Raw genomic sequence first — 25,675 nt, forward strand, 5'->3', positions numbered from 1 at the left:
AAGGGGGCCACTGTAAGCACACAGTTCGCTTGCTGTGGTTCTTCTTCCTTGGCCGGCCAAGGAGCATTGATAGCTACAAATACATTCCGTTTGATCATGAGCATCTGGTGTCCTCCTTTACGTCCGTCCGACAAGGGTACAGGTGTTATTCCCTCGACCCGTGCAAAAGTTACCAAAAAAAAAAAAGGAAAAAATAAATAAGGTGCAGGGGCTGGAATTATTTCCTGCCGGTCTGATGCCAGTGCTGCAAATAGTAGGGTTGCCGAATACCAAAGCTGTCTAGTCTCGTTTCCACCTCATGGCTTTCTTCTACCGCCCTGGATTTATAGTCTCACTCTTACCAGATCATTTTTCATCCCAGCCTTCTCTCTTTTATTTGTATGACAAGAACACATTGACATTTTGGTCAGAAAAGTCATGCATAGGCGTGGACGCAGTACTTAGCATGAAATTTAGGTGTGTTTGGTTACAAACGCGAGTGGACAACTAAAGCATTTGCAGAGATCTACATATCTGAGCAGTCAGCAGAATACAAGAATAGTATATATGGAATAGTCCCAAGCTAGGCTTGTTTATATTTTGGTGATGGTCTGTAACTTTAGGTATTCTCCTGCTTCAATGTGATGAGCTGGTTCATTGGGCTACTTTTAAAGCTCACAAGAACATAGCAGGCACCGACAGCGAGAGGAAAGGGCTCAGCAGGCACCGACAGCGAGAGGAAAGGGCGCAGCAGGCAGCGAGAGGAAAGGGCGCAGCAGGCAGCGAGAGGCAAGGGCGCCGAAGGCACCGACAGCGAGAGGCAAGGGCGCCGAAGACACCGGCAGGCAAGGGAGCCGAAGGCACCGACAGCAAGAGGCAAGGGCCCAGCAGGCACCGACAGCGAGAGGCAAGGGCCCAGCAGGCACCGACAGCGAGAGGCAAGGGCCCAGCAGGCACCGACAGCGAGAGGCAAGGGCCCAGCAGGCACAGACAGCGAGAGGCAAGGGCTCAGCAGGCACCGACAGCGAGAGGCAAGGGCCCAGCAGGCACCGACAGCGAGAGGCAAGGGCCCAGCAGGCACCGACAGCGAGAGGCAAGGGCCCAGCAGGCACCGACAGCGAGAGGTAAGGGCCCAGCAGGCACCGACAGGTAAGGGCCCAGCAGGCACCGACAGCGAGAGGTAAGGGCCCAGCCGGCACCGACAGCGAGAGGTAAGGGAGCAGCCGGCACCGAACGCGAGAGGTAAGGGAGCAGCCGGCACCGAACGCGAGAGGTAAGGGAGCAGCCGGCACCGAACGCGAGAGGTAAGGGAGCAGCCGGCACCGAACGCGAGAGGTAAGGGAGCAGCCGGCACCGAACGCGAGAGGTAAGGGAGCAGCCGGCACCGAACGCGAGAGGTAAGGGAGCAGCCGGCACCGAACGCGAGAGGTAAGGGAGCAGCCGGCACCGAACGCGAGAGGTAAGGGAGCAGCCGGCACCGAACGCGAGAGGTAAGGGAGCAGCCGGCACCGAACGCGAGAGGTAAGGGAGCAGCCGGCACCGAACACGAGAGGTAAGGGAGCAGCCGGCACCGAACGCGAGAGGTAAGGGAGCAGCCGGCACTGAACGCGAGAGGTAAGGGAGCAGCCGGCACCGAACGCGAGAGGTAAGGGAGCAGCCGGCACCGAACGCGAGAGGTAAGGGAGCAGCCGGCACCGAACGCGAGAGGTAAGGGAGCAGCCAGCACCGACCGCGAGAGGTAAGGGAGCAGCCGGCACCGACCGCGAGAGGTAAGGGCCGAGCAGCCGGCACCGACAGCGAGAGGTAAGGGCCCAGCAGGCACCGACAGCAAGAGGTAAGACTCTTCTATTGATGGAGACTTAGCAAACAAAAATTTTAATGTGGAAGCTGCAGATGGCGAATGGATGATATAGGTGGTAATATTGTGGTGAACAGGATAGTTGCGAATTTGATGAGTTAATGTGAAAACATTAGGCGCAAAGCAGTATGGAGCAAAACACGTTTTTATGGCGGTGAAAAATGTACGTAATAGAGGAATGAAGTGCTAGTAACTGAGAACATTCAAGTCTATAGCTGACAGAACATTTACACTTCTATTTGGAACCTACCCTGAGTCTTGGTTTCGTGCATTTTTCCCTGATCCGTATATTTGGGGACCAGGATAGTGGTGTAGGGTTGAATGATTCTTGTACAGAGGGACTGGCCCAAAACCCCAAAATGTCCTTAACAGGCCAAAAGAGGCAGTGCTCCTTCCCACTACTTTAGATACCCTGGCTGAGACGGCCCAGGACTTGCTTTCCTTTACTCCTTCGTGCTCCCTTTTATGCCTTTCTCAACCTCGATCTGGGTCAACGTCTGATGATGAAAAATAAGCCATGGTCTCAAAAAAATTAGCGCCAGTACTCACCACCTGCACAAATTAAGCACAGAATGGCGTCTGCAGGGTGTCAGTCTAGATACTATTTCTGTCATGACCTAGCTAGAGCTCATTTGATTGGAGATCATCCACCTTTATGACCTGCCCGGTGTGTCAGAGGTGGTCTGGGTAGAAACTCCAATCTCATTCCAGCTTTGTAAGCGAAACCCGCAGCCTTTAAAATGTTGCTCTGCTTGTAGGAGAGTAGGGTCTGCTTTCTATGTTCACCCCCACTTTTTGCTTTTGCTTTACTGGTTTTCGACTTAGATGTGGCTGTGGGCCTGCTAATCAGACCCACAGCCCTGCTGTTCTCTCTCTAAATTAACACTATGTACTTTAGGTGCATAACCCATTTGGATAGGATCACCTTAATGGCCCCTGTACAGTGTACCCTAGGTACCCAGGGCATAGGTGTACCCTAGGCCTACCAGGGGCTGCAGCATGTATTGTGCCACCCCTGGCCTGGCCTTCCATTTTGACACAACTGGCTGATCACTCAGCTGGGGCAAGGTCGTGTAATCACCCCTTGCTTAGGTGTAGTATTCCTATGCCTAACTTACATATAGACACATGTGTACCTATCAGTCACTCCTATGGCAGGCCTTGACAATCCTGGAGGCAGAGTGCTTGGTAACATGTGAGATGGTGCTCTAGCATGAGCTGAGCCTGTCTGCAGCTTTCGGAACCATGTCCTTATAGCTGTTCTATGATATAGCCTACCATATACTCTTAAAGTGCCTTATAATCTTAGACGGTTATGGTAACTATGGTTTGGCTTTATCAAAGCATGTCGTGTAAGGTGTCTAACACTCGGGAATAATACCCCCATGCCATTTCTGGACATGAGAATATTATTCCCCCCTTCTAGAGGGAAAGACATGTTAAAATCATACTTCAACTGTTAGCCTCTGACCACAGCCTCAGCATCACAAAATGGATGCTGCTGCCACGACACAAGTCTGACCTCCTGCTGCTGGGAGTGATCCCAGCCAGGGAGGCCTGGACAATAGGTTTCCTGCTTGGGGAGGTGCTAGCACCTCCCCAGACAGCCTTTAGTGTATTGGGGCAGGGTGGGCTGAAAGGAATGAGACATGCCTGGGGCACACAAGGTGTTCCTTGCATAGTCCAGTTCAAACCGGCGCTGGGGCACTCCAGCCCCAGCTCTGGCGCGAAACTGGACAAAGGGAAGTGGGTGTAACCACCCCCTCCCAGGTCCCACCCATAAGGCGTGACCTAGCAGGTATCCCAGCCCCCCAGATTAGTATAAGAGTGGGAGTTGGGCCTCAAGACTTTAGATTATCCTGAACCTGCAAAACTGAACAGAAACTCTGGACCTTCGACATTCGACGAAAGAAGAAGACTGAAGAATCTCCCTTGTAGCCAAGGAGTGGCTACCCTGTGCAAACAGGCACCATCAAGTGACTACCCTTTGCTTTGTGAAACGTTCGACGAGGAACCGACTGCAGAGCCCGACCAGAGCCTTGATTTCCAGACTTCTCCGACCCTCATCCACATCTGCAGCAGAGCTGAGATCCGTGGAGGCGACGAGCGACGTGGGACCGGCTACCTGGGAAAAGTGGCTAGTAACTTACAGCGCAGCTTCTGAGGTACCCTCGAAGTTGTGCACCGGGGATTGAGAAGCCCCAACCCCAAGCACCATCTGCACCGAAGACCAGCCCCCCACACGCCACGAGTCCTGCGTGGGGCCCTTCAGCATTTTCCTGCTTGCCGCGTCTGTCCGGTTGCTTGCCCGCTGGCTAGTGGCCTTTGTGACGACGCTCCCTGAAATCTTCTGCGCTGGTTTGGCTCCTCCAGACTGGCTCCCGCTTCTCTACAAAGAAGAAGCACCCCAGACCTTTCTGGTCTGCACCAGAAGCAAGTCCCTTGTTCTTCGTGGGTTCCGCTTGCCAAGGCTTGGTGAGTCCTAGTCCAACTTCGACGCCGCCGACAGCAAGAGCCTTCGTGGGACAGCTCGCCTCCTGGTCCTGGTCGTCCTCGACGCTTCCTGGTCCTCCTGGCTGCAGCGACAAGCTTCACCTTCACCTGCAACTCTTCACGACATCGCCTGGTTCCTTCCTGGTTCCACGTGGTCACTGGCTAGTGACCTTGACTCTGTCCCCTCTGCTTGCAGGTTTCCTCTCTTCTTGATCCCAGCCTTGGGATCCACCGGACACTCTTCACTGACTGCCTGTCAGCATCTTTCTTCAGGCATCCATAGGAGTCGACGACGAAAACGACGCATCTTCACCCCTATGCACCCGCAGCCTGTGGGCTAGGTAACTTGGGTACTCCGGTGCTCATCAGGATAGTGACTATCCTAGTGTCTAGTTTTCAAGTCTCAACTTCCTAGCTACTCCGGAAGTGTCCTAAATCTATCTATTTCTAAACTGTACTATTGCTATTGACTTTTACGCATTACGCGTGAGTGTTTCCACTCTGCACACGAATCCCGTGGGCCTCCCACTTCCTAACTAACGCTAGTGTAGTGTAGCCCCAGCGATTCCCTAGGCCTAGGCCTATTCTATTTCCGTGACAGTGGTTCTTATACCACTTATTTAGTATATGGTTTGCGTGGCCCCTAGGGCCTAACTGTATTACTTACCTGTGTGACTTACTGTATGCATTAATAAGACTGTGTTGTACTTACCTCTAATCTCATAAAGAGTGCTGAGGGTTTGCTTAGAATAAATACACTTTATTTTATATATATATCTGTTGTGGTGTCCTTTCATTTGGTATTCAAGGGATTATATATGGTATCACAGCTGGCTTCACATGCCATTCAGAGTTTAGCCTAAGACTGCTCTTGTCCATGCTACCACTAGGATAGCTGGTCTATAAGGTTGACTTTACAACCAATCACCATAAGGGTATTTGGACTGAGGTAAGGTGTACACTATAACTAGTGACATCATACATCAGGCCAACTTCTCACATGGGTGAGCAGCGGTTGGGATCTGAGCTTGCTGTTGTAATACCATTGTAATCTTGAGATACTAAATTGAAAGATCACACAGATATTGTCTAGGTACATATAACATAGATTATTATACTTAAGTCCTACTGGACTTTGTAGTTGTAGGTTGAAGGGAATAACACACCCTGACTACAACTACTAGAAAGGTTTAGTAGATACAACTAGTGTAGGTAGGTGCACACACCACACCCTCACTAGATCATGCCTCTGGGAGGAGATCAAGTAGATGCTCTCTCAGGAGGGGCAGGTCTGCAGAAGACCCCCTCTAGGTATGATACCTTAACATTCCAGGAGATGAGACAATTGTGTACCTCCAGAGGAATAAAACAGGGTGCAAACCCTACCCTCCTTCAGTTAAGACAACTCCTAGAGGAGTATGATGCTCAGAGGGCATCACAGGAAGGTGCCCTAGGCACAGAGGAGGGTCTACCCACCACAGAGGAGTCAGATGGGCCTTCAGATGGGGAGGTAGACAGCCAGAGCCAAGTAAGGAGACTTAGCCAGGCTAACTTAAGTTTACATGGGAGTTTGCATGGGGTCCCCCCATACAGACCCACAAGTAGACATTCACAGAGAAGCAGGAGGGACAGATCCCCTTCAAGGGAATCCATCCACTCCCATGTCTCTAACACCTCTAATGCTTCCTCTCACAGGGGAATGACTTCACCTGAGAGAAAGGAGCATGCAGCCAGAATGAGGGAGGCTAATCTGAGGATTCAGAGGGAAGAACTTGCCCTTGCCAAAGAGAAGCTTGCTCTGGCTAGAGAACAAAAGTTAAGTGGGTTAGAACCCACTGGTGGCAGCAACATTCCTAGGGATAGAGACAGGCACTATGATAATAGAAACCTGAGCAAGATTGTCCCTCCCTACAAGTGTGGGGATGACATCCACAAATGGATAACTGCTTTGGAGAGAGCTTGCAAAGTACAGCAGGTACCCCAAAGTCAGTGGGCAGCTATCTTGTGGCTCTCCTTCTCTGAGAAAGGAAGAGACAAGCTCCTCACAGTTAGTGATGAGGATGCAGATAATTACACTGTCCTGAAGAGTGCTCTGATTGATGGGTTTGGCCTAACCACTGAACAATACAGGTTGTTGTTCAGGGATACCCAGAAGACACAGACTCAGGACTGGACTGACTTTGTAGATTGTGCCACTAAGGCTCTGGAAGGCTGGCTATTGGGAAGTAAGGTTAAGGACTATACAGGATTGTATAATTTGATCATGAGAGAACAAATACTTAACAACTGTCAAAACCAGCTATTGCATCAACACCTGATTGATTCTGATCTGACTTCTCCCCAAGAATTGGGAAAGAAGGCAGATAGATGGGTCAGGACTAGAGTCAAGCAGAAAAACCAGAACCAGGGCGGTGATCAGAAAAAGGCAGACCAGAAGGGTAATGAGCAGAAACAAAAAGACCAGAAGTCTTCACCAGGCCCCCAAAAGGCTCAGGGGGAGGGTGGTTCCAAAAAGGATAAGAAGAAAGAAGGCCAAAAGAAACCATGGTGCAACTATTGTAAGTCTACCTCACATTGGTTTAGTGAGTGCACCAAAAAGGATAAGCCCCCAGCCACCATTGCCCCTAAGGCAACTGTACCCCCTAGTTCAGCTGTAAGTGGTGGTTCCCAGCAAAAGGGTGTAGTAGGGTTAACCCTGGGAACTGAGGAGGATTCTGGCCTAGTCAGAGTGCCTACTCAGGCTGTCCTGATCTGTGATGGGGACTTAGCTTTGTCCTCTACTGTAGGCCCCAGTAACCTGGGCAAGTACAGACAGACACCTTTTATCAACCAAAGAATGGCTCAGGCCTACAGGGACACTGGGGCTAGTGTCACCATGGTGACACCTGCTTTTGTGGACCCTGGACAGATCATACTAGGTGAGAATTACCTAGTGACCAACGCTAGCAATGCCACTACCTCCCATAGTGTGGCTATTGTTAACTTCTCCTGGGGAGGGGTAACTGGCCTCAAGAAAGTTGTTGTTAGTTCAGACCTTCCTGTAGAGTGTTTACTGGGCAATGATCTTGAAACTTCAGTTTGGTCTGAAGTGGAGTATAGGACCCATGCAGAAATGCTGGGGATAGATGCACATGTCCTTGCTGTGACCAGGTCACAGGCCAAAAAGTGCAACACTGAACAAGTGCTGGATCCTGAAACTATGGACCAGTCACACTCCAAGAGAAAGAGCAGTAGGGTTAAGGCTGTGCCTTCCCCCCTGCCTCAGGTGGTGGATCAGCCCTCCCAGGAGGATGATTCTGAGAGCCCTGAAGGAACTGTCCTAGAAGAACTTGAACCTGATCAGGTTGAGTTTCTTGGGACAGGGGGACCTTCCAGGGCAGATCTGAGGCAGGCTCAATTAGACTGCCCCTCTCTTGAACCCCTCAGACAGCTGGCTGCTGCTGAGGCTGCAGGGAATGCTCAAGGTACCCATAGAGTGTATTGGGATGAAGGGCTACTGTACTCAGAGGCTAGAGACCCCAAGCCTGGTGCATCCAGGAGGTTGGTCATACCACTGAAGTTCAGAGGCTTCCTTCTAACCTTGGCCCATGATATTCCCCTTGCAGGACATTTAGGCCAGAACAAGACTTGGGACAGGCTTGTCCCTCACTTTCACTGGCCCCATATGTCAGAAGATACTAAGGAGTTTTGTCGCTCCTGTGTCTTCTGCCAAGCCAGTGGCAAATCAGGTGGCACCACAAAGGCCCCCCTCATACCACTACCTGTGGTGGGGGTCCCCTTTGAAAGAGTGGGTATAGATATTGTAGGACCAATGGACCCACAAACAGCATCTGGGCACAGATTCATACTGGTGATAGTGGACCATGCCACCAGGTACCCAGAAGCAATTCCCCTGAGGACCACAACAGCTCCTGTTGTGGCAAGGGCCCTGCTTGGAGTATTCTCCAGAGTGGGCTTTCCAAAGGAGGTCATTTCTGACAGAGGTGCCAACTTTATGTCAGGATACCTGACTGCAATGTGGAAAGAGTGTGGTGTTAACTATAAGTTCACCACACCCTATCACCCACAGTGCAATGGGCTTGTTGAGAGATTCAACAAGACCCTAAAGGGAATGATAAAAGGATTACCAGACAAGCTTAGGCGAAGATGGGACATCCTTTTACCCTGCCTTCTGTTTGCTTACAGAGAGGTCCCACAAAAGGGGGTTGGCTACAGCCCTTTTGAGCTTTTGTTTGGGCATCCTGTAAGAGGACCCCTGTGTTTGGTGAAGGAAGGATGGGAGAGACCTCTCAGACAACCCAAACTAGACATAGTGGATTATGTGCTTGGTCTCCGCTCCAGGATGGCAGAGTATATGAAGAAGGCTTCTAAAAACCTTGAGGCAAGCCAAGAACTCCAAAAAGCTTGGCATGACCAAAAGGCTGTACTGACTGTTTACCAGCCAGGACAGAAAGTGTGGGTGTTGGAGCCAGTGGCCCCAGCAGCACTCCAAGACAAATGGTCTGGACCCCACACTATTGTTGAGAAAAAGGGAGAAGTCACCTACTTGGTGGACCTTGGGACTCCCAGAAGCCCCCACAGGGTGCTTCATGTCAACAGATTGAAGGCATATGTTGACAGGGCAGACATGGGGCTACTCATGGCTACAGATGAGGGGCAGGAGGAAGAGAGTGACCCTCTCCCAGACCTGTTGACTCAGAACCCTGATGATGGCTCAGTTGATGGAGTGGTCTTTTCTGACTGCCTCACTGTCCATCAGCAACAGGACTGCAGACAAGTTCTGCAGGCCTACAGACATATGTTCTCTCTGACCCCAAGTCAGACAAACTGGTGCACCCATGAGGTGGACACTGGTGACAGTCTGCCTGTGAAGAGTAAAATCTACAGGCAACCTGACCATGTCAGGGACTGCATAAAAGTTGAGGTACAAAAGATGTTGGAGCTGGGAGTCATTGAACCTTCAGAGAGCCCTTGGGCTAGTCCTGTAGTCCTGGTGCCAAAACCTCACACCCAAGATGGTAAGAGAGAGATGAGGTTTTGCGTGGATTACAGAGGTCTCAATGCTGTCACTAGGACAGATGCCCACCCAATACCTAGGGCAGATGAGCTCATTGACAGACTGGCAGCTGCTAAGTTTTTGAGCACATTTGACCTAACAGCAGGCTACTGGCAAATCAGACTAGCTGAGAGTGCAAAGGCCAAAACTGCCTTCTCGACCCCAGGAGGACATTATCAATTTGTGGTAATGCCCTTTGGGTTGAAGAATGCACCTGCCACTTTCCAAAGGCTGGTGAATCAAGTCCTTACTGGGTTGGATGATTATTGTGCAGCTTATCTTGATGATATTGCTGTCTTTAGCTCCACCTGGGAGGATCACCTGGTCCACCTGAGGAATGTTTTAGAGGCCCTGCAAAAGGCAGGCCTCACTATCAAGGCCACTAAGTGCCAGATAGGGCAGAGCAAGGTTGTATACCTGGGCCACCTAGTTGGTGGGGGTCAGGTTCAACCACTGGAGAGCAAGATCCAGACCATAAAGGACTGGGCTCCTCCAACTACCCAGACTCAGGTCAGAGCTTTCTTGGGCCTGTCTGGGTACTACAGAAAGTTTGTTAAGAACTATGGGTCCATAGTGACACCACTTAATGACTTGACCTCCAAGAAGATGCCAAAGAAAGTTCAGTGGACAGCAAGCTGTCAAAAAGCATTTGATGACCTGAAGCAGGCCATGTGCAGTGCACCTATTCTGAAAAGTCCAGACTACTCCAAAGAGTTCATTGTCCAGACAGATGCTTCTGAGTTAGGTGTGGGAGCTGTTCTTTCACAACTGAATGTAGATGGTCAAGACCAGCCCATTGCTTTTATAAGTAGAAGGCTGACCCCTAGAGAGAAACGTTGGTCAGCTATTGAGAGGGAGGCCTTTGCTGTGGTTTGGGCCCTGAAGAAGCTGAGGCCATACTTGTTTGGCACTCACTTCAAGATTCAGACAGACCATAAGCCCCTCTTGTGGCTAAATCAGATGAAGGGTGAAAATCCCAAACTTCTTAGGTGGTCCATTTCCCTACAGGGGATGGACTTCACAGTGGAACATAGACCTGGGACTGACCATGCCAATGCAGATGGACTCTCCAGATATTTCCACTTAGAACATGAAGACTCAACTGGTCAAGGTTAGTTTAATGTCCCTAAGTTTGGGGGGGGGTTGTGTAGGAGAGTAGGGTCTGCTTTCTATGTTCACCCCCACTTTTTGCTTTTGCTTTACTGGTTTTCGACTTAGATGTGGCTGTGGGCCTGCTAATCAGACCCACAGCCCTGCTGTTCTCTCTCTAAATTAACACTATGTACTTTAGGTGCATAACCCATTTGGATAGGATCACCTTATTGGCCCCTGTACAGTGTACCCTAGGTACCCAGGGCATAGGTGTACCCTAGGCCTACCAGGGGCTGCAGCATGTATTGTGCCACCCCTGGCCTGGCCTTCCATTTTGACACAACTGGCTGATCACTCAGCTGGGGCAAGGTCGTGTAATCACCCCTTCCTTAGGTGTAGTATTCCTATGCCTAACTTACATATAGACACATGTGTACCTATCAGTCACTCCTATGGCAGGCCTTGACAATCCTGGAGGCAGAGTGCTTGGTAACATGTGAGATGGTGCTCTAGCATGAGCTGAGCCTGTCTGCAGCTTTCGGAACCATGTCCTTATAGCTGTTCTATGATATAGCCTACCATATACTCTTAAAGTGCCTTATAATCTTAGACGGTTATGGTAACTATGGTTTGGCTTTATCAAAGCATGTCGTGTAAGGTGTCTAACACTCGGGAATAATACCCCCATGCCATTTCTGGACATGAGAATATTATTCCCCCCTTCTAGAGGGAAAGACATGTTAAAATCATACTTCAACTGTTAGCCTCTGACCAAAGCCTCAGCATCACAAAATGGATGCTGCTGCCACGACACAAGTCTGACCTCCTGCTGCTGGGAGTGATCCCAGCCAGGGAGGCCTGGACAATAGGTTTCCTGCTTGGGGAGGTGCTAGCACCTCCCCAGACAGCCTTTAGTGTATTGGGGCAGGGTGGGCTGAAAGGAATGAGACATGCCTGGGGCACACAAGGTGTTCCTTGCATAGTCCAGTTCAAACCGGCGCTGGGGCACTCCAGCCCCAGCTCTGGCGCGAAACTGGACAAAGGGAAGTGGGTGTAACCACCCCCTCCCAGGTCCCACCCATAAGGCGTGACCTAGCAGGTATCCCAGCCCCCCAGATTAGTATAAGAGTGGGAGTTGGGCCTCAAGACTTTAGATTATCCTGAACCTGCAAAACTGAACAGAAACTCTGGACCTTCGACATTCGACGAAAGAAGAAGACTGAAGAATCTCCCTTGTAGCCAAGGAGTGGCTACCCTGTGCAAACAGGCACCATCAAGTGACTACCCTTTGCTTTGTGAAACGTTCGACGAGGAACCGACTGCAGAGCCCGACCAGAGCCTTGATTTCCAGACTTCTCCGACCCTCATCCACATCTGCAGCAGAGCTGAGATCCGTGGAGGCGACGAGCGACGTGGGACCGGCTACCTGGGAAAAGTGGCTAGTAACTTACAGCGCAGCTTCTGAGGTACCCTCGAAGTTGTGCACCGGGGATTGAGAAGCCCCAACCCCAAGCACCATCTGCACCGAAGACCAGCCCCCCACACTCCACGAGTCCTGCGTGGGGCCCTTCAGCATTTTCCTGCTTGCCGCGTCTGTCCGGTTGCTTGCCCGCTGGCTAGTGGCCTTTGTGACGACGCTCCCTGAAATCTTCTGCGCTGGTTTGGCTCCTCCAGACTGGCTCCCGCTTCTCTGCAAAGAAGAAGCACCCCAGACCTTCCTGGTCTGCACCAGAAGCAAGTCCCTTGTTCTTCGTGGGTTCCGCTTGCCAAGGCTTGGTGAGTCCTAGTCCAACTTCGACGCCGCCGACAGCAAGAGCCTTCGTGGGACAGCTCGCCTCCTGGTCCTGGTCGTCCTCGACGCTTCCTGGTCCTCCTGGCTGCAGCGACAAGCTTCACCTTCACCTGCAACTCTTCACGACATCGCCTGGTTCCTTCCTGGTTCCACGTGGTCACTGGCTAGTGACCTTGACTCTGTCCCCTCTGCTTGCAGGTTTCCTCTCTTCTTGATCCCAGCCATGGGATCCACCGGACACTCTTCACTGACTGCCTGTCAGCATCTTTCTTCAGGCATCCATAGGAGTCGACGACGAAAACGACGCATCTTCACCCCTATGCACCCGCAGCCTGTGGGCTAGGTAACTTGGGTACTCCGGTGCTCATCAGGATAGTGACTATCCTAGTGTCTAGTTTTCAAGTCTCAACTTCCTAGCTACTCCGGAAGTGTCCTAAATCTATCTATTTCTAAACTGTACTATTGCTATTGACTTTTACGCATTACGCGTGAGTGTTTCCACTCTGCACACGAATCCCGTGGGCCTCCCACTTCCTAACTAACGCTAGTGTAGTGTAGCCCCAGCGATTCCCTAGGCCTAGGCCTATTCTATTTCCGTGACAGTGGTTCTTATACCACTTATTTAGTATATGGTTTGCGTGGCCCCTAGGGCCTAACTGTATTACTTACCTGTGTGACTTACTGTATGCATTAATAAGACTGTGTTGTACTTACCTCTAATCTCATAAAGAGTGCTGAGGGTTTGCTTAGAATAAATACACTTTATTTTATATATATATCTGTTGTGGTGTCCTTTCATTTGGTATTCAAGGGATTATATATGGTATCACAGCTGGCTTCACATGCCATTCAGAGTTTAGCCTAAGACTGCTCTTGTCCATGCTACCACTAGGATAGCTGGTCTATAAGGTTGACTTTACAACCAATCACCATAAGGGTATTTGGACTGAGGTAAGGTGTACACTATAACTAGTGACATCATACATCAGGCCAACTTCTCACACTGCTTCTGCCACCAACTTTGACTTTTGTTTCAAAACTTATCTTGCTCTTTAGGGGTAAACAGTAGCTACAATGTAACATACTTTACAGGGTTGTGTGCAATACACCTTGATTACATAATTGTGTACAGTAGGTCTAACTTTACAGATCTGTGTCCAATATGCCTAACTTTCCAGGATTGTGTGCAATATGCCTTACTTTACAGAGTTGTGTGCAATATGCCTTACTTTACAGAGTTGTGTGCAATATGCCTTACTTTACAGGGTTGTATGCTATATACCTATCGTTACAGTGTTCTGTGCTATAAACCTAACTTTACAGGGTTCTGTGCAATATGCCTAACTTTACAGTGTTGTAGAAGTTCTACTCATCTACCTCATTGATTGGGTGCCTCTGACCTTACACACTTTTGCTGTACACTTGCGCAGGGCAACAGGACTCTACTGGTGAGGATGCGCTATGTGCACAGGAAATCTTAAGACTCCACTATGAACTGCAGGGCACAAGCATGAAATGTTACTCATTAGGCCACCCCGTCATGCACATTTAGTAAAAAAAAAAAAAATACATTAAAAATAAGAAAAACGTAAGTGGAGAGTGCACGCCCAAAGTTTTCCATAGGAGCCTGCTTTCAGCACTACCAAATGCTCAGACTGCCGAATGCCAAGGCTGCTTGGTTTTGATTCTGCCGAATTAGTCTTTCTTCAACTACCCTACCTACACTTCCAACCTCTTTATTTCACTCTCGCAAGTTCTTCTTCAGCCCTCAGTTTGCCACAGTTTCCCTACATTGGTCTTCCTACTCCTTCCTCCGTATTCTTTCTTGCTCTGGGTCAAAGTCTGACGATGACAATTACGTCCTGCAGGTCTAGATAACAATTTAAAAGGTCCAATGGAGGTGGTCTCTCCACGATTATGACACCCCCGTACAGACTGCTAGCTTATCTAAGTATATACCCCCTCACTACCAACGCTCATATTTTGACTTTTTTCTCTAAAAGTGTGTGACTACAAGACGGCACCATTCCGCATGTACCGTATGACCCTCAAAGAGACATACTAGAGGGTAAGCATACACAGGACAAGTATGAGAGACACGGTATGCAGGTGGCAGCGAATGACCACACTAGGTAGACCACCCACTCCACAATCGAATCACTAACATCTGGACCTAGACATATAGAACAAGCATTTGCAATGCAATAGGTCTCGCATTTACGCGAGTTTTAGCTATTGGCATTGTACAGTTTAAACATGTCCAGCAAAGTGATGCATGATATAAAAACATTTTTCTGCTTGGGTGGGCGCAAGGCAACCAGATTTATGAAGCCTTCACTGCTCTTGATCACCAGTGAATGCGTGTCTCAGACGGTCTACAGATTTCAAACTGCAACATACCCGTCCAAGTTCATCTTCTTTAATATGAAATCCCCAAAGAAAAAAAAATGTTCTTTCCAATGCTGTAAAAGCTGAAAAACTGTCAGGAAATCTACATTTGTGTCCAATTGTGGGTTCTTTTCATCTCTCCGGCATTACTGCTTTGCAAACGCCTACACGCTATTAGGAAAAGTGGTATCGTCTCAGGCTGGCCCGAATTCCTGCATGCACTTATGTGGCTATCTCTTCTGTTATTAGTTTCCGGATCGAGTGGCTGTGCTTTTCCCCCCTCTTCTGCGGCTGTCATCTTCGATTGTTGGCGCAGTGGTGGAGCAGGCGCGCTATAGGCACATTGGAGACGGAGGCTGTCACAAGAAGCGCGCTAATACACGCTGATCCGATTTGGCAAAGGCAGCCGCTTGGTAATAACTGCATCGCGCTTTCACTTTCAGTGAAAGGGTGATGCAATTATAATGCAAAAATAAACACGCTGCTGCCTTTGGCAAAGCCAAGTGACAACAAAAAAAGTGCGTAGTGGCCATTTAGGAACTACTGTGTCCCGTCGCTAGTAAAAGATGCAATCCTGATGGATAGGGCCAAAAGGAGACAGGGTGGTAACCAGGAGGGACTAAAAACCCTCCTGGACAATCAGAACACCCAGTTTTGCACGATTGGTGACGCAAAACGACGTGCACCAATGCAAAACACGAGACCTAAAAAAGTGTGGGAGAATTTTTTTTTAAAGTACAGTTGTGCTATGTTAGCCACAACCAGAGTATACTCTGGCATTCAGAAAACTGACTTCTCTATATTTATGCAGCATGAGATATCAAACTGATTGGCTGAAGATTCAAGTGAATGTGGAAATGTGTCTTTGAAAGCCGATTCAAGGTACAAAGGTCATACTTGTGCATGTTAATAGGCAGGTGAGACAGTGCAAGATATTTCGGTTCCAAAAGCATAGCAAGCTTGTCAACAAGTCTGCAAATACGCTCCATCTGGATACTTTTTAGCAGTTTTATATATTATAAATTAATTATTATTAATGAATTGTTGAAATCCTATGCATGAAATACTGCCTCTTTTTGGTGGCTACCTCATGTTTTAGAGGTTCCCAACTAGCAATGCACTTGTATGTGGCGGCAGGAAGCTGCAGCACTAACATAGGTCCCTCATTAAACCCATACTATTTTTCAATTCATGGATTGGTTTTATTTGTATGAGATACCTCTCTAAATAATTACTTAAGAATCTCAGGTATACCTCTCCTCCACTCCTTTTCTCTTTTGTGAAATACTAATATAAAAATATTACATATGTATCCAGTTTGGGATTCATCATCGTCATTAAAGACCAATGATGATGAGGAGTTCCCAACTGGATAGATGGTCTCTCCCTGCTGCTCTTTTGCTCACACTTCACCCTCTTTTTCTTAGCTACACTACCACAACAATACACTAAATCTGTATGTTATATTCCTAATGCTCGTCAACCTACCTAAACTGAAGGACAAACACATCTAACTTTCCTTCAGAGTCCAACCAGTCTATCTTCTCCATGCAATTTCCAGTCTCAGGACGTTGAAGAATGTAAACAGTGTCTAACACTGTTATTGCCAATAGGCTGCCTCTTGCCTTTAGATTTCATCAAATGGATTTGGCTCATCTCACTCCTGTTGAATGTGTTCAAAATATGCATGCGTGTCAATTTGCCAAGACGACAGATTCACACAACCCCCGAATTGCAAATGTATATTGAGGATATTCAGGTCAAGATGTGTATGCAAGATAGGTCAGAATGTCAAGACAGTATCACGAAGTACAAATACCACACACTGGTCTAGATTAGGAGTATCTTCTATTGTCTCGATGTTTCCAAAAACCAACCTTGTAATAGTGTGTAGCACCAAGAACGATTATTTCAATTTCAGCTGCCCAACAGAAATATGTTCTGAAACACACACAAAAGGTTTTAAAAGCCTCGATTTTTTATGCATTCGTTCATTCTAACCTCAAATAGATTTGAAAATGCACAAACTTTCCACCCCACGAAAGATGTTATAATTTCTTCAGACAGTCTGACACAATAAAGATATTGATTTAAGAATGGACCTGGACTATTTCTTCATGGGTACTTCTATTAACCGAAATAGCTCACTTTCTGTTTCGACACTCAGTACAGCATTAGAATCGTCTCAGTGATAGACCTTTGATGTGGGCAATGGGACATGGGTGCAATATTTTCATTGTAATTAAATGAATCATATCATGTTATACTACGAAAATCAGCTTGTCAACAACTGTGCTCTCCTATGCAGGCACCTCCACAGGGAGGGCAACCCACGTAAACCCCACAGGTCAGCAAGCCCTCCCCTAGAAGACATCAAATGCCACCATCCACATGACAGGATGCTGACAATGCACATGGAACTTAATCAGGAGGGTGTTCGGTGACTAGAAACTCACATATAAAGCAGTGTTGTTATTAGAGGTACAAACCCCGCAAAGTGACATGGAGAGTGATAGACCCTAATCATGGCATCAAAGCATAACAATTGGCAGAACCCCTGCCCAGTGGCGAGCTATCCTCTATAAAAGGGACTGCATCAATCTTCACCTTATTTACACTATGGGATACATGTAGTTGCCTATGGCTTTATAAAGAGAGCAAGGCCAACAGCGTCAGGCGCTTTCCCTCCTTCCCAAAAAGCAATCCGCGCCCCTATCAACCAACATACCACATCTTCCCAGTTCTGCCGGGCGGTTGTAAGTATTCGAACCCAGGGAAGTTGCCATCTTGGAGAACACCACTGCCACCTTTGCGACGCCTGCGCAGACCGCCGTTATCCCATAATGCAGCAGGGGACCCAGAAACACAAACGCGGAGATGTACACAAGAGCTCTAATAAATGACTAGAGTGCTCTTTTAGCTCTGGAATATACCGGCACTAAAGCCATGACACTAGACAAAACACACCTTAGCGTCTTTAGCTTAACACTGCAGCAAGTGAATTTGTAGATGAAAACGTCTCTTCCCTGAACTGCTACCAGTCGTAAATCAATTAGCGGACCAAACTAAATTGAGTCCATTCATAGGACCGTGAGCACATTTAGATAAGATCTTTCCTAAAGAAAACAAGCAGCAGTGTTTCGCGATCGTTATTGTACAAAAATAAAAATGCGCGCGCCACAGCAAGCCATATGTTTTCAATTATCACGCCGTGTCTGGGTATGATAATTGAAACCACATGGCCTTTGGTGCGCGTAATAGACACCAATAGGCCAGGGGCGGAGCGATGCACCCGCCTTTGGCCAATTGCGTGCTCTCTTTGGAAAAAACACGCACGCAAAGGCCAATAGCGGGGCACAAAAGGAAAAGCGCACGCACAAGCATGTGCGATTCCTGGCTCCATTTTGGAACCCCAGACAAAAGGACTCAAGCTGCGCGAGCAGTGCTGCGCACTGCATCACTATGCGCAAGACCTAAAAAGCATCAAGCCCTGAACACTTTTTTGGGCATGTAACCATGTCTAGAAAACTTCAGGCTCACCAGGGAGCAGAAGACCTTCTAAACTAAACAATATGGATTCAAACAGGGAAGGTAATATGGAATATCATAAAATAATGCCTAATGCTATCTGTTTATTCCACGAATATGGTCCACCTTTATATATTCGTTGGGACATATGTAACGAAGTCAAGGTGGGTGATTGCAATTGAGTCCCCTCTCCTTTCATTGTTGTTTATTCTGTGTTGCAGAAAATCGTCTGGAAACAAAGAAACAGGTGAGAGCATTATGCCTCAAGAGTGGGCATGGTGTACGTGCACAAGTAAGGGAAGGGACACCGACGAGACAGCCCTGACGAAGGCCCCAGACCCGATTGGGCTCACAGCGGGGGCAGAAACATGTTGGCATCAAGACAAGGGTACAATTGAATAATTGTTTAATAGAACCCTCCACTTTCACGTTTTTATTCATACCCCAAGTACCCTCCTAATAAAGTAAAACCTTTGGGTATACCTGGAGGTATTTTTAATATATCACTTTTCTGGGTCCCTGCTTATCCAGTTTGCTTTATCTAAGAACTCCCATTTCCATCCATAGTTGAGTCCGCCCTGGTAGTACCATCTAACCAGGGTGTGAATAGGCACAGATGATGAAGCATGTCAAGATAATTGAGTGAGGCGTCTACTCCAATATCCTTGGATATCCCCTAAAAAGTAAGAACTAAGCAGAAAGAACTCTGGACTTCCTGATAAGAATAGGGAACCTGATGTATTCCCTAAAGAATCTCCGAGTAATCAGTTGCTCGTCTGTGTGATAATTACGTACTGCAAACTGAACGCTGGCCGGCCGGCCGGGCGGCCAACACTAGCAAACACCAACACAAATTAAGAACTACCTTTCACATTCATCCAAGGCATCACAGACATACTGTCTGGTCGGCCATCATGTGGCTCTGACCAACATGTCATGAAAAGTCACCACATAACATCCAACGGCACACTTTAGCTACATCTCCGAATCCAGTAGCTACAAGCACTTTGGAAAACCCTTTCACACCAGAATTCCTGCTTCACAGAACAGATAATTAGAAACGGAAGAGTACATACAGCCAGAACATACCACACTGACTCAGATCTGTGACTTTAAGTGATCTAGTGGGTTCATAGTGATAAAGGTCCACCAAATTTTTGGAACATCTGATAATGTCAGAAATTTACAGGTGATGTTTGCTCCAGTGCCACTGGGAATGGAGCGGACCTCTGCGTTCCTTGTGTGAACTTACCAAGCCCCAATACCACTTTATTGTCAAGTTCCCTTTCATCTAACTTAACCACATCTTTGGCAGTAGTGCAGTATTCCTGGGTGAATTCTTTTTTTTTTTACCTTTTCCCATATTTTTTGTACAGATGTAAATAACTCTTAGAATCTTTCAGAAAAAGCAAAACAACTCTGAAAATCAGGTTCACAAAATCTTTCTGGGATTTAAACATTGCAAATATTTGGCAAAATAAAATGACCATTTTGTAAAAGGGAAAATTATGATCTCTGTGTTTTGCAAAATTGAAAACGTCTGCACAAAGGTAAAACGTTTATATCTGCCCAATTACATAAAGCCTTAAAGTTGAAAGAACAAACATGGCTTTAAATTGTCTTGCACCGACCATTTATATATTCACGGATTAAGATGTTGTCTAAAGCACTTAAATGTGAACTTCTGGGCACTGCAGACTATCTAAAAGTAAGAAACTTAAATCCCCTCTCTGGGATTTCATTTGCTACCTTTCAATAGCCAAAATGGCAAGTAAATTATTAAACACCCTTATTTTCTCATGTGATGTTTCTATTGAAAATAATATGCAATTTCTAGTTTTTTATATTTTTATGAAAAAGCATGAAAGAGGTATAGTCAACCACTGTCAAAGATTTTCGGATCTAGTAAGTCCAGGAGAACCTTCTTGCACTTAGAAACTGTTACCAAGGTTTTGTCTTAGAATTTTTTCCCGCACTTAGGTGTAGGAGCGAAAAGTGATGTTACATTGTTTATAAACACTAACACAAAGACTTCCTACCGGCCCATAACTATTGTCTAATTTACAGCAAGATGGGAAGTTTGATCAAATAGTCGTTACAAAAACTTTTGGCATGATTCACATTTTCACCTTTGAAATAGGATTGTAAAGATTTAGGGGCCAGAAGTATCAAAGGGTTTTTCCCATTCTGTGTCTATGGGAAAATGTGTTCATGCATATGGTCCTAGGTCTTGTTTCCAGAATCCCCCCAAAAATGTGTTGACTTCTGTACAAGTAGACAGGGAAAGCAGGAGCACGGGAAAGAGAGAGGTTTAACAAGCAACATATGGTGCCTAGTTCAGGAGTCGACATCTCCAGAAGGAAAGCGCAGCAGGGTATCCAACACAGGCCGAAGAGGGCGGAATCCATATCAGTGTTTTAGGATAAACGCCACGTAAATAACTTCATGAGTACATAAGTAATCACATTTATAAAGGTTGTGGATAGAGATGTAGTCATAGTATGAGAATCAAAGTTTCAGTCTTCAAAAGCAAGAGACCTGAGCTCGAATCTCCAATTCCCTGTGAAAAGAAATTGTTTGGTCCTTCTCAAAGCACTTTATTTCATTCTCAATTCAGTACTATCAGAAACTGGGTGCAACTGAAGGCGATTCTGTGCGGAGTTGAGTTGTGTGGTGTGGAAGAATTATCATCAACCGGTTCGGTGTCTAGGTATCCTCTCTCGCGCATCCCCATTGAACAAAGCCCCAGTGAACCGCAACTGGAGCACATAGTAATGAAAACCCTGCTTGTACTTTTCTATGTTAAGTTCACCATTTCATGGTTTACAAAACAGCTATCAGTGTTTTCTCCAGCCATTCCCTAATTGTAAACTGCTGCCTGGCCGATCTGGATCACTTCAGAAACTTTAAGAAACTCTTAAAAAAAAAAAAAGGACGTTTTGTACAATGAAGGAGAGGTCACAGGAACTCCAAAAATACATGATTAATCTCCAAATAAACTATTCTGGTATGTGCATATACAGCACATCATTTTAGATAAATAAATTGTTTGTCACCAACAATGCCTCATGGCTGTATGCTAGCAACATCCTCTAAATATCTTCTGGGTAGCAGAAACTTTCCATCAAAACGTAAACAAGATTCAGGCAGAGCGCATGTCCTGTAAAACAAATATACTTTGCTATATGGGAGCAGGGTCCCAAAAATGCATAGTCAATGCAATTCTTACGCAAAACAACAGAAACAAAATAGCTCTCAATACTGACCCTCTTGAGAATGTTTTGGATAATTTATGTAAGCTTTGGCTTGCGAGACCAAAACTCAGGTGTATTTTCCATGGAAATGGCTCTGTCCCAGCCCTACTGAACACATAGAGGCATCTGCCTGCCTAGACTCTCTTAAATTACAAATATGTCTGATAGCGAATTACAGCTTTTTTACTCATTGGAACTTCAAAACATGGCCATGTGAGGTGCATAATTCGGCAGCACTGAGCGTAAGGCAGCAATACTGTTGTTCATAAACTGAATACTATGAAAATCAAGTATTCATACTGGAGGGAGGAGTTTTGCTAAAAAGTATTTATCGACTGACAGAATCAGAACTTTTGGTACAGGTCTAGCTTGGGAAAGAGTAGCATGAGCAAACTCGGCCACAAGATCTGAAGGCCTGATAGTTCTAGCTCACATCATGAAAATGGTGAGGAGTTTTTTAACTGATGACGTAGGCGAATGTTCAATAGAATAGACCCAACTTTTGAGATGGTGAAAGTAACGCCACTTCCTTTTTGCTTGGTTATTTTCAGCTGAATGAAGACCAACATTCAGAAGAAAATAGAAAGTAGGAAACTTGCAAAGATTATTTATATCCTGAGAAGTTCTGTGTTTTTGTGGAAACGTAGTTGAAACGAGTAGTACTTTGAATAGCAACTCCTCAGCTGCTGGCCGAGGGTTTGAAGTATATTTTTGCTAAGACTTGAAGAAGGTTCTTCAAAAACTAGTGGGAAGGCAGTCAGGTAGAAAAGGGCATTTTCTTAATTTACATGTTACGCTCTTAGGTGGAGTGTAGGGTACACAGCTCTAGTCATGGCTCTATCCTCCCGCAAACTGCAACTACTTACATTTTATTTACACACACACAGTCAGTCACACTCTCTATAGAACGTCAATCCTCATCAGAATTCCAGACAGCAGCTTAGGTATTATTTGAACTCGGTACACAGTATGCTACACACCTCCCTTTCTTACAAAAAAAACAAAGTCGTCGTTCCGATCATACACGGATAATCGTTCACTATCACTCAATCTGAAATGTGTTTGGATTATATATTTACCTAACAACAACCTGTTAAACTCTCCAACACCCTTGTAGACGAAAAAAGACAAAAAATAGCAGTCATAGTATCTCTGCGAGAGGTCAAAGAAAGTCTTGCAACTCTCCAGAGCATGAGGCTCCCCACACCTCATTTCAAACGGTGAAAAAAACAAAAAAACAACTTGATTGTGACTAACACTGCACAACGGTCCAAGACCTGCACGTCTTTTGACCTACTGGACACGAGGTCCTATCAACACATGCTTGCTCATTCACAGAGACGCCGTACGACATTTATAGATGCTGGACCTGTTGTCATGAACACCCAGTCATGATGATCCTTTGTCTCAAGTATTGTTGAAAGCATATGCATAGACACTATGACTCCTAGATAACTTGACTAGCATCTTCCAAAGTACGGCCAAATATTCCACCAATTGTTTTGATCAGGCAGATTGTTTCGTTCTTTTGTGTATATAACCATGTTCTCCACCAGTTTGTACACTACAGTGTCATCCATAATTTAGTACACAAAAGTGGCCTTTGTAACTTTAGTTGAACACAGCAACTCATTTAATAAAGTACAATGCCCTTTAATTTAGTTCACTACAAGACCCTTTTGCTTAGCTAACGGTTAAAGTCCCATGTCATTTAGTACTACCCACATCACTTAGTACACTATCAAGCAACCTGACTGCATGACTGTGCCCCGGTAGATTTATACACCAGTGCTCTTCATCAAAGAGCACACCATAGCCGATTTGTCTCCGGCTCAACGTTGTTTTACGGGTACTGGTTCCTTTCACTGGGCCAGTTACATGTCATTAATGTGTGTGATATTTACCTAAGTGCACAAACAGAGTTCAGAGTTCCTTTTGTGGTCCATTAAAGGAATTTCTGGGGATATATCACAAGGAACGGGTTTAATGCAGATGTCACTCCAACTTCCTAGATTTTCAAAAGTTATAACATACACATAAAATAACATGAAAACTGTGTCTCCTAGTAACTGGGCTAAAAGCAAATCATTGTAGTGTGGTAGAGGGGAAGCAATTTGTTTATTTTCCCCCAATTCTAAATTAAAAATCAAATCACAATGTAATTCATACCAGCAGACCACCTTCAGTTATTTCCACAGTGCCAGCCATAGACATTATTTGGCACCGGGCCGTAATACCTCCTAATTTGCATCCTACAGTGTCTCAGCATCTTTTAATATTTCACCGTGCCACATCAGCACTTGGCAGCTCAGCGTTCCGGTCAACATGTTGCACTCCCTAGTGCACACATCATAAAACAGCCTTCTGGCACATTCATCATTTGGTACCTACTTGACCCGGAGATTATTTTCTACAAAATACTTTTACCAAATATTCAACACCCTACTTATTTGGTACCCTAGAATGCCCTTTCGTCATTTTGTACCCATTTGTATTTGCAGTCCTGCCTCTACTTTAGCCACATCCTGCCTATTTGTACTCAAGAGTTCCCCTTCACAATGGCACCCAACAATGACCCCACTGTCCTTAATCACAAACCCCCCTCATTCTTTGGTGACTCATACCGCCCACTAATCATTTCATGCCCCCGTGGCGTCACCCTTACTTAGTGGTATGGAGAACCACTCATGCAGAACCCAAGCAACGCCTCTCATAACTTTGTGATGAACATTACTACCAACTCTTTACTTCATCTGGTACACCCAGTGCCATCTCATCTTTATTAGACATCCCACAGTGCTGACTGGTCACTAGGTAATCCAGGACGATCCAAACATCCAGCAACCCACAGTACCCTCACATTTGTTTGCTGGCTGTGCCTATTATAAACACATCAGTGAAACCCTTAATTATACAAATCCTCCACAGAAATCCCTCGACATGCTACCCATATCCCAAACAGTGATTCTCCATAATTGTTCGTCAGAGCCCCTCACCATAGAACACCCTCCTCTTTATGTGATATACCATCAGTGTCTATCATCTTTCGGATTCATAGAGTGCAGCCTCGGCATCTGGTACCGCCACAGTAGCATGTTCGTCATCCCTTTGTAAATCACGCTGCCCATTTCTCATTTGACATTTTTAAGCCGCAGTCTCTTTTGGGGTGCCCACACTTCCACCCCACACTATCATTTCATAAACCCTCTCCTTCAATGCCACCGCATCAATTGTCAACTGATTTTTTCCCTCAAAGCAGTATAAGCGACGGAACCCAGTATCACCAGGGGACCACAGTGATGCTTGTCATCTGGTGTACACTTGGTGACTTATTCATCAGTACCCCAAAAAGCCCAGCCAAGTTTCCCAGGTCCAGGTTTTTTCTTTGAATATTGGGACTTGTCTTGTTTATTCCATGATAAAATAGGACTACAAGTCCCAGAACTGAAAGGGAAAAAAGCTGGATTGAAGCAGCACATCACTCATGGACCTGGGAAACTTGACAGCTATGCCCAAATACTCCCAACATTATAAGCCACCACATATAACTCATTAGGTGTTGATGGCATCTTAAAGTACCCCTCCTGAAGTGTTTGTCATGCAAGCAAATGCTGCGAGAGGCAGATATGCCGGCTGACCTACCGCTGCCCTTCTTGGGCCCCTTCATGAGTAGTTCATCAGCCTTTTCTGCCGGTTGCTTGGACAACGACAGCAGCTCCTTCTCGTTGTACTTCATGCTGGCCGCAGAGCTGTACTACTGCCCCATGGCGCTGGCTGCCGGACGAGAACACTGCTATCCCTGCTCCACCGTCTCCATTCTAAAACTAACAACACACCCTTTCCGACTCACAGAGTCAGTGTGAGGCGACGCTCAATAAAGTTAATGGAAAAAAAAGAACCCGGATGAAGCTTCACTCAAACCGGGGACTGCCGACACGGGATATGGACCTCTAAAGCACCCGTACTACCACCCTCCTGAGGCGGCCATCTTGGATTGGGAAGGTCTGGCCAACGTTCTTAGATCAACATCGGAATAGTTATCGAGGCAAAAGATTGGCGAGAAGGGTTACCTAAACCATGGCAGATGTTGTTAGATACACATTGAAATGTGTATTTACCTGCACTATATACGGACCGGGCAATAGTGGCAGTCGTCATGGAAAAGGAACTTCTTCGAAGCTAGGATTAGGTCACAAAGGCGGCCATTTTAAAAAGGTCCTATATCCCTAGAGAGT

At 46.5% G+C, this 25,675-nt stretch overlaps 1 protein-coding gene across 1 annotated transcript in view; it reads right to left on the reverse strand.

Moving 5' to 3' along the window:
- PLEKHJ1 (pleckstrin homology domain containing J1) overlaps nt 1-25,436 on the reverse strand; it is a 55,861-nt gene extending 30,425 nt beyond the window's left edge. Inside the window, exon 1 of the mRNA XM_085636914.1 lies at nt 25,083-25,436. Within this exon, the coding sequence (XP_085493040.1) occupies nt 25,083-25,176 (94 nt within the window). The 5' untranslated portion in view covers nt 25,177-25,436. The remainder of the gene's footprint in view (nt 1-25,082) is intronic.
- Between the last annotated feature and the right edge of the window lie 239 nt (nt 25,437-25,675).

The sequence above is a fragment of the Triturus cristatus genome, chromosome 12 (assembly GCF_964204655.1).
Source record: "Triturus cristatus chromosome 12, aTriCri1.1, whole genome shotgun sequence".
Taxonomy (NCBI): domain Eukaryota; kingdom Metazoa; phylum Chordata; class Amphibia; order Caudata; family Salamandridae; genus Triturus; species Triturus cristatus.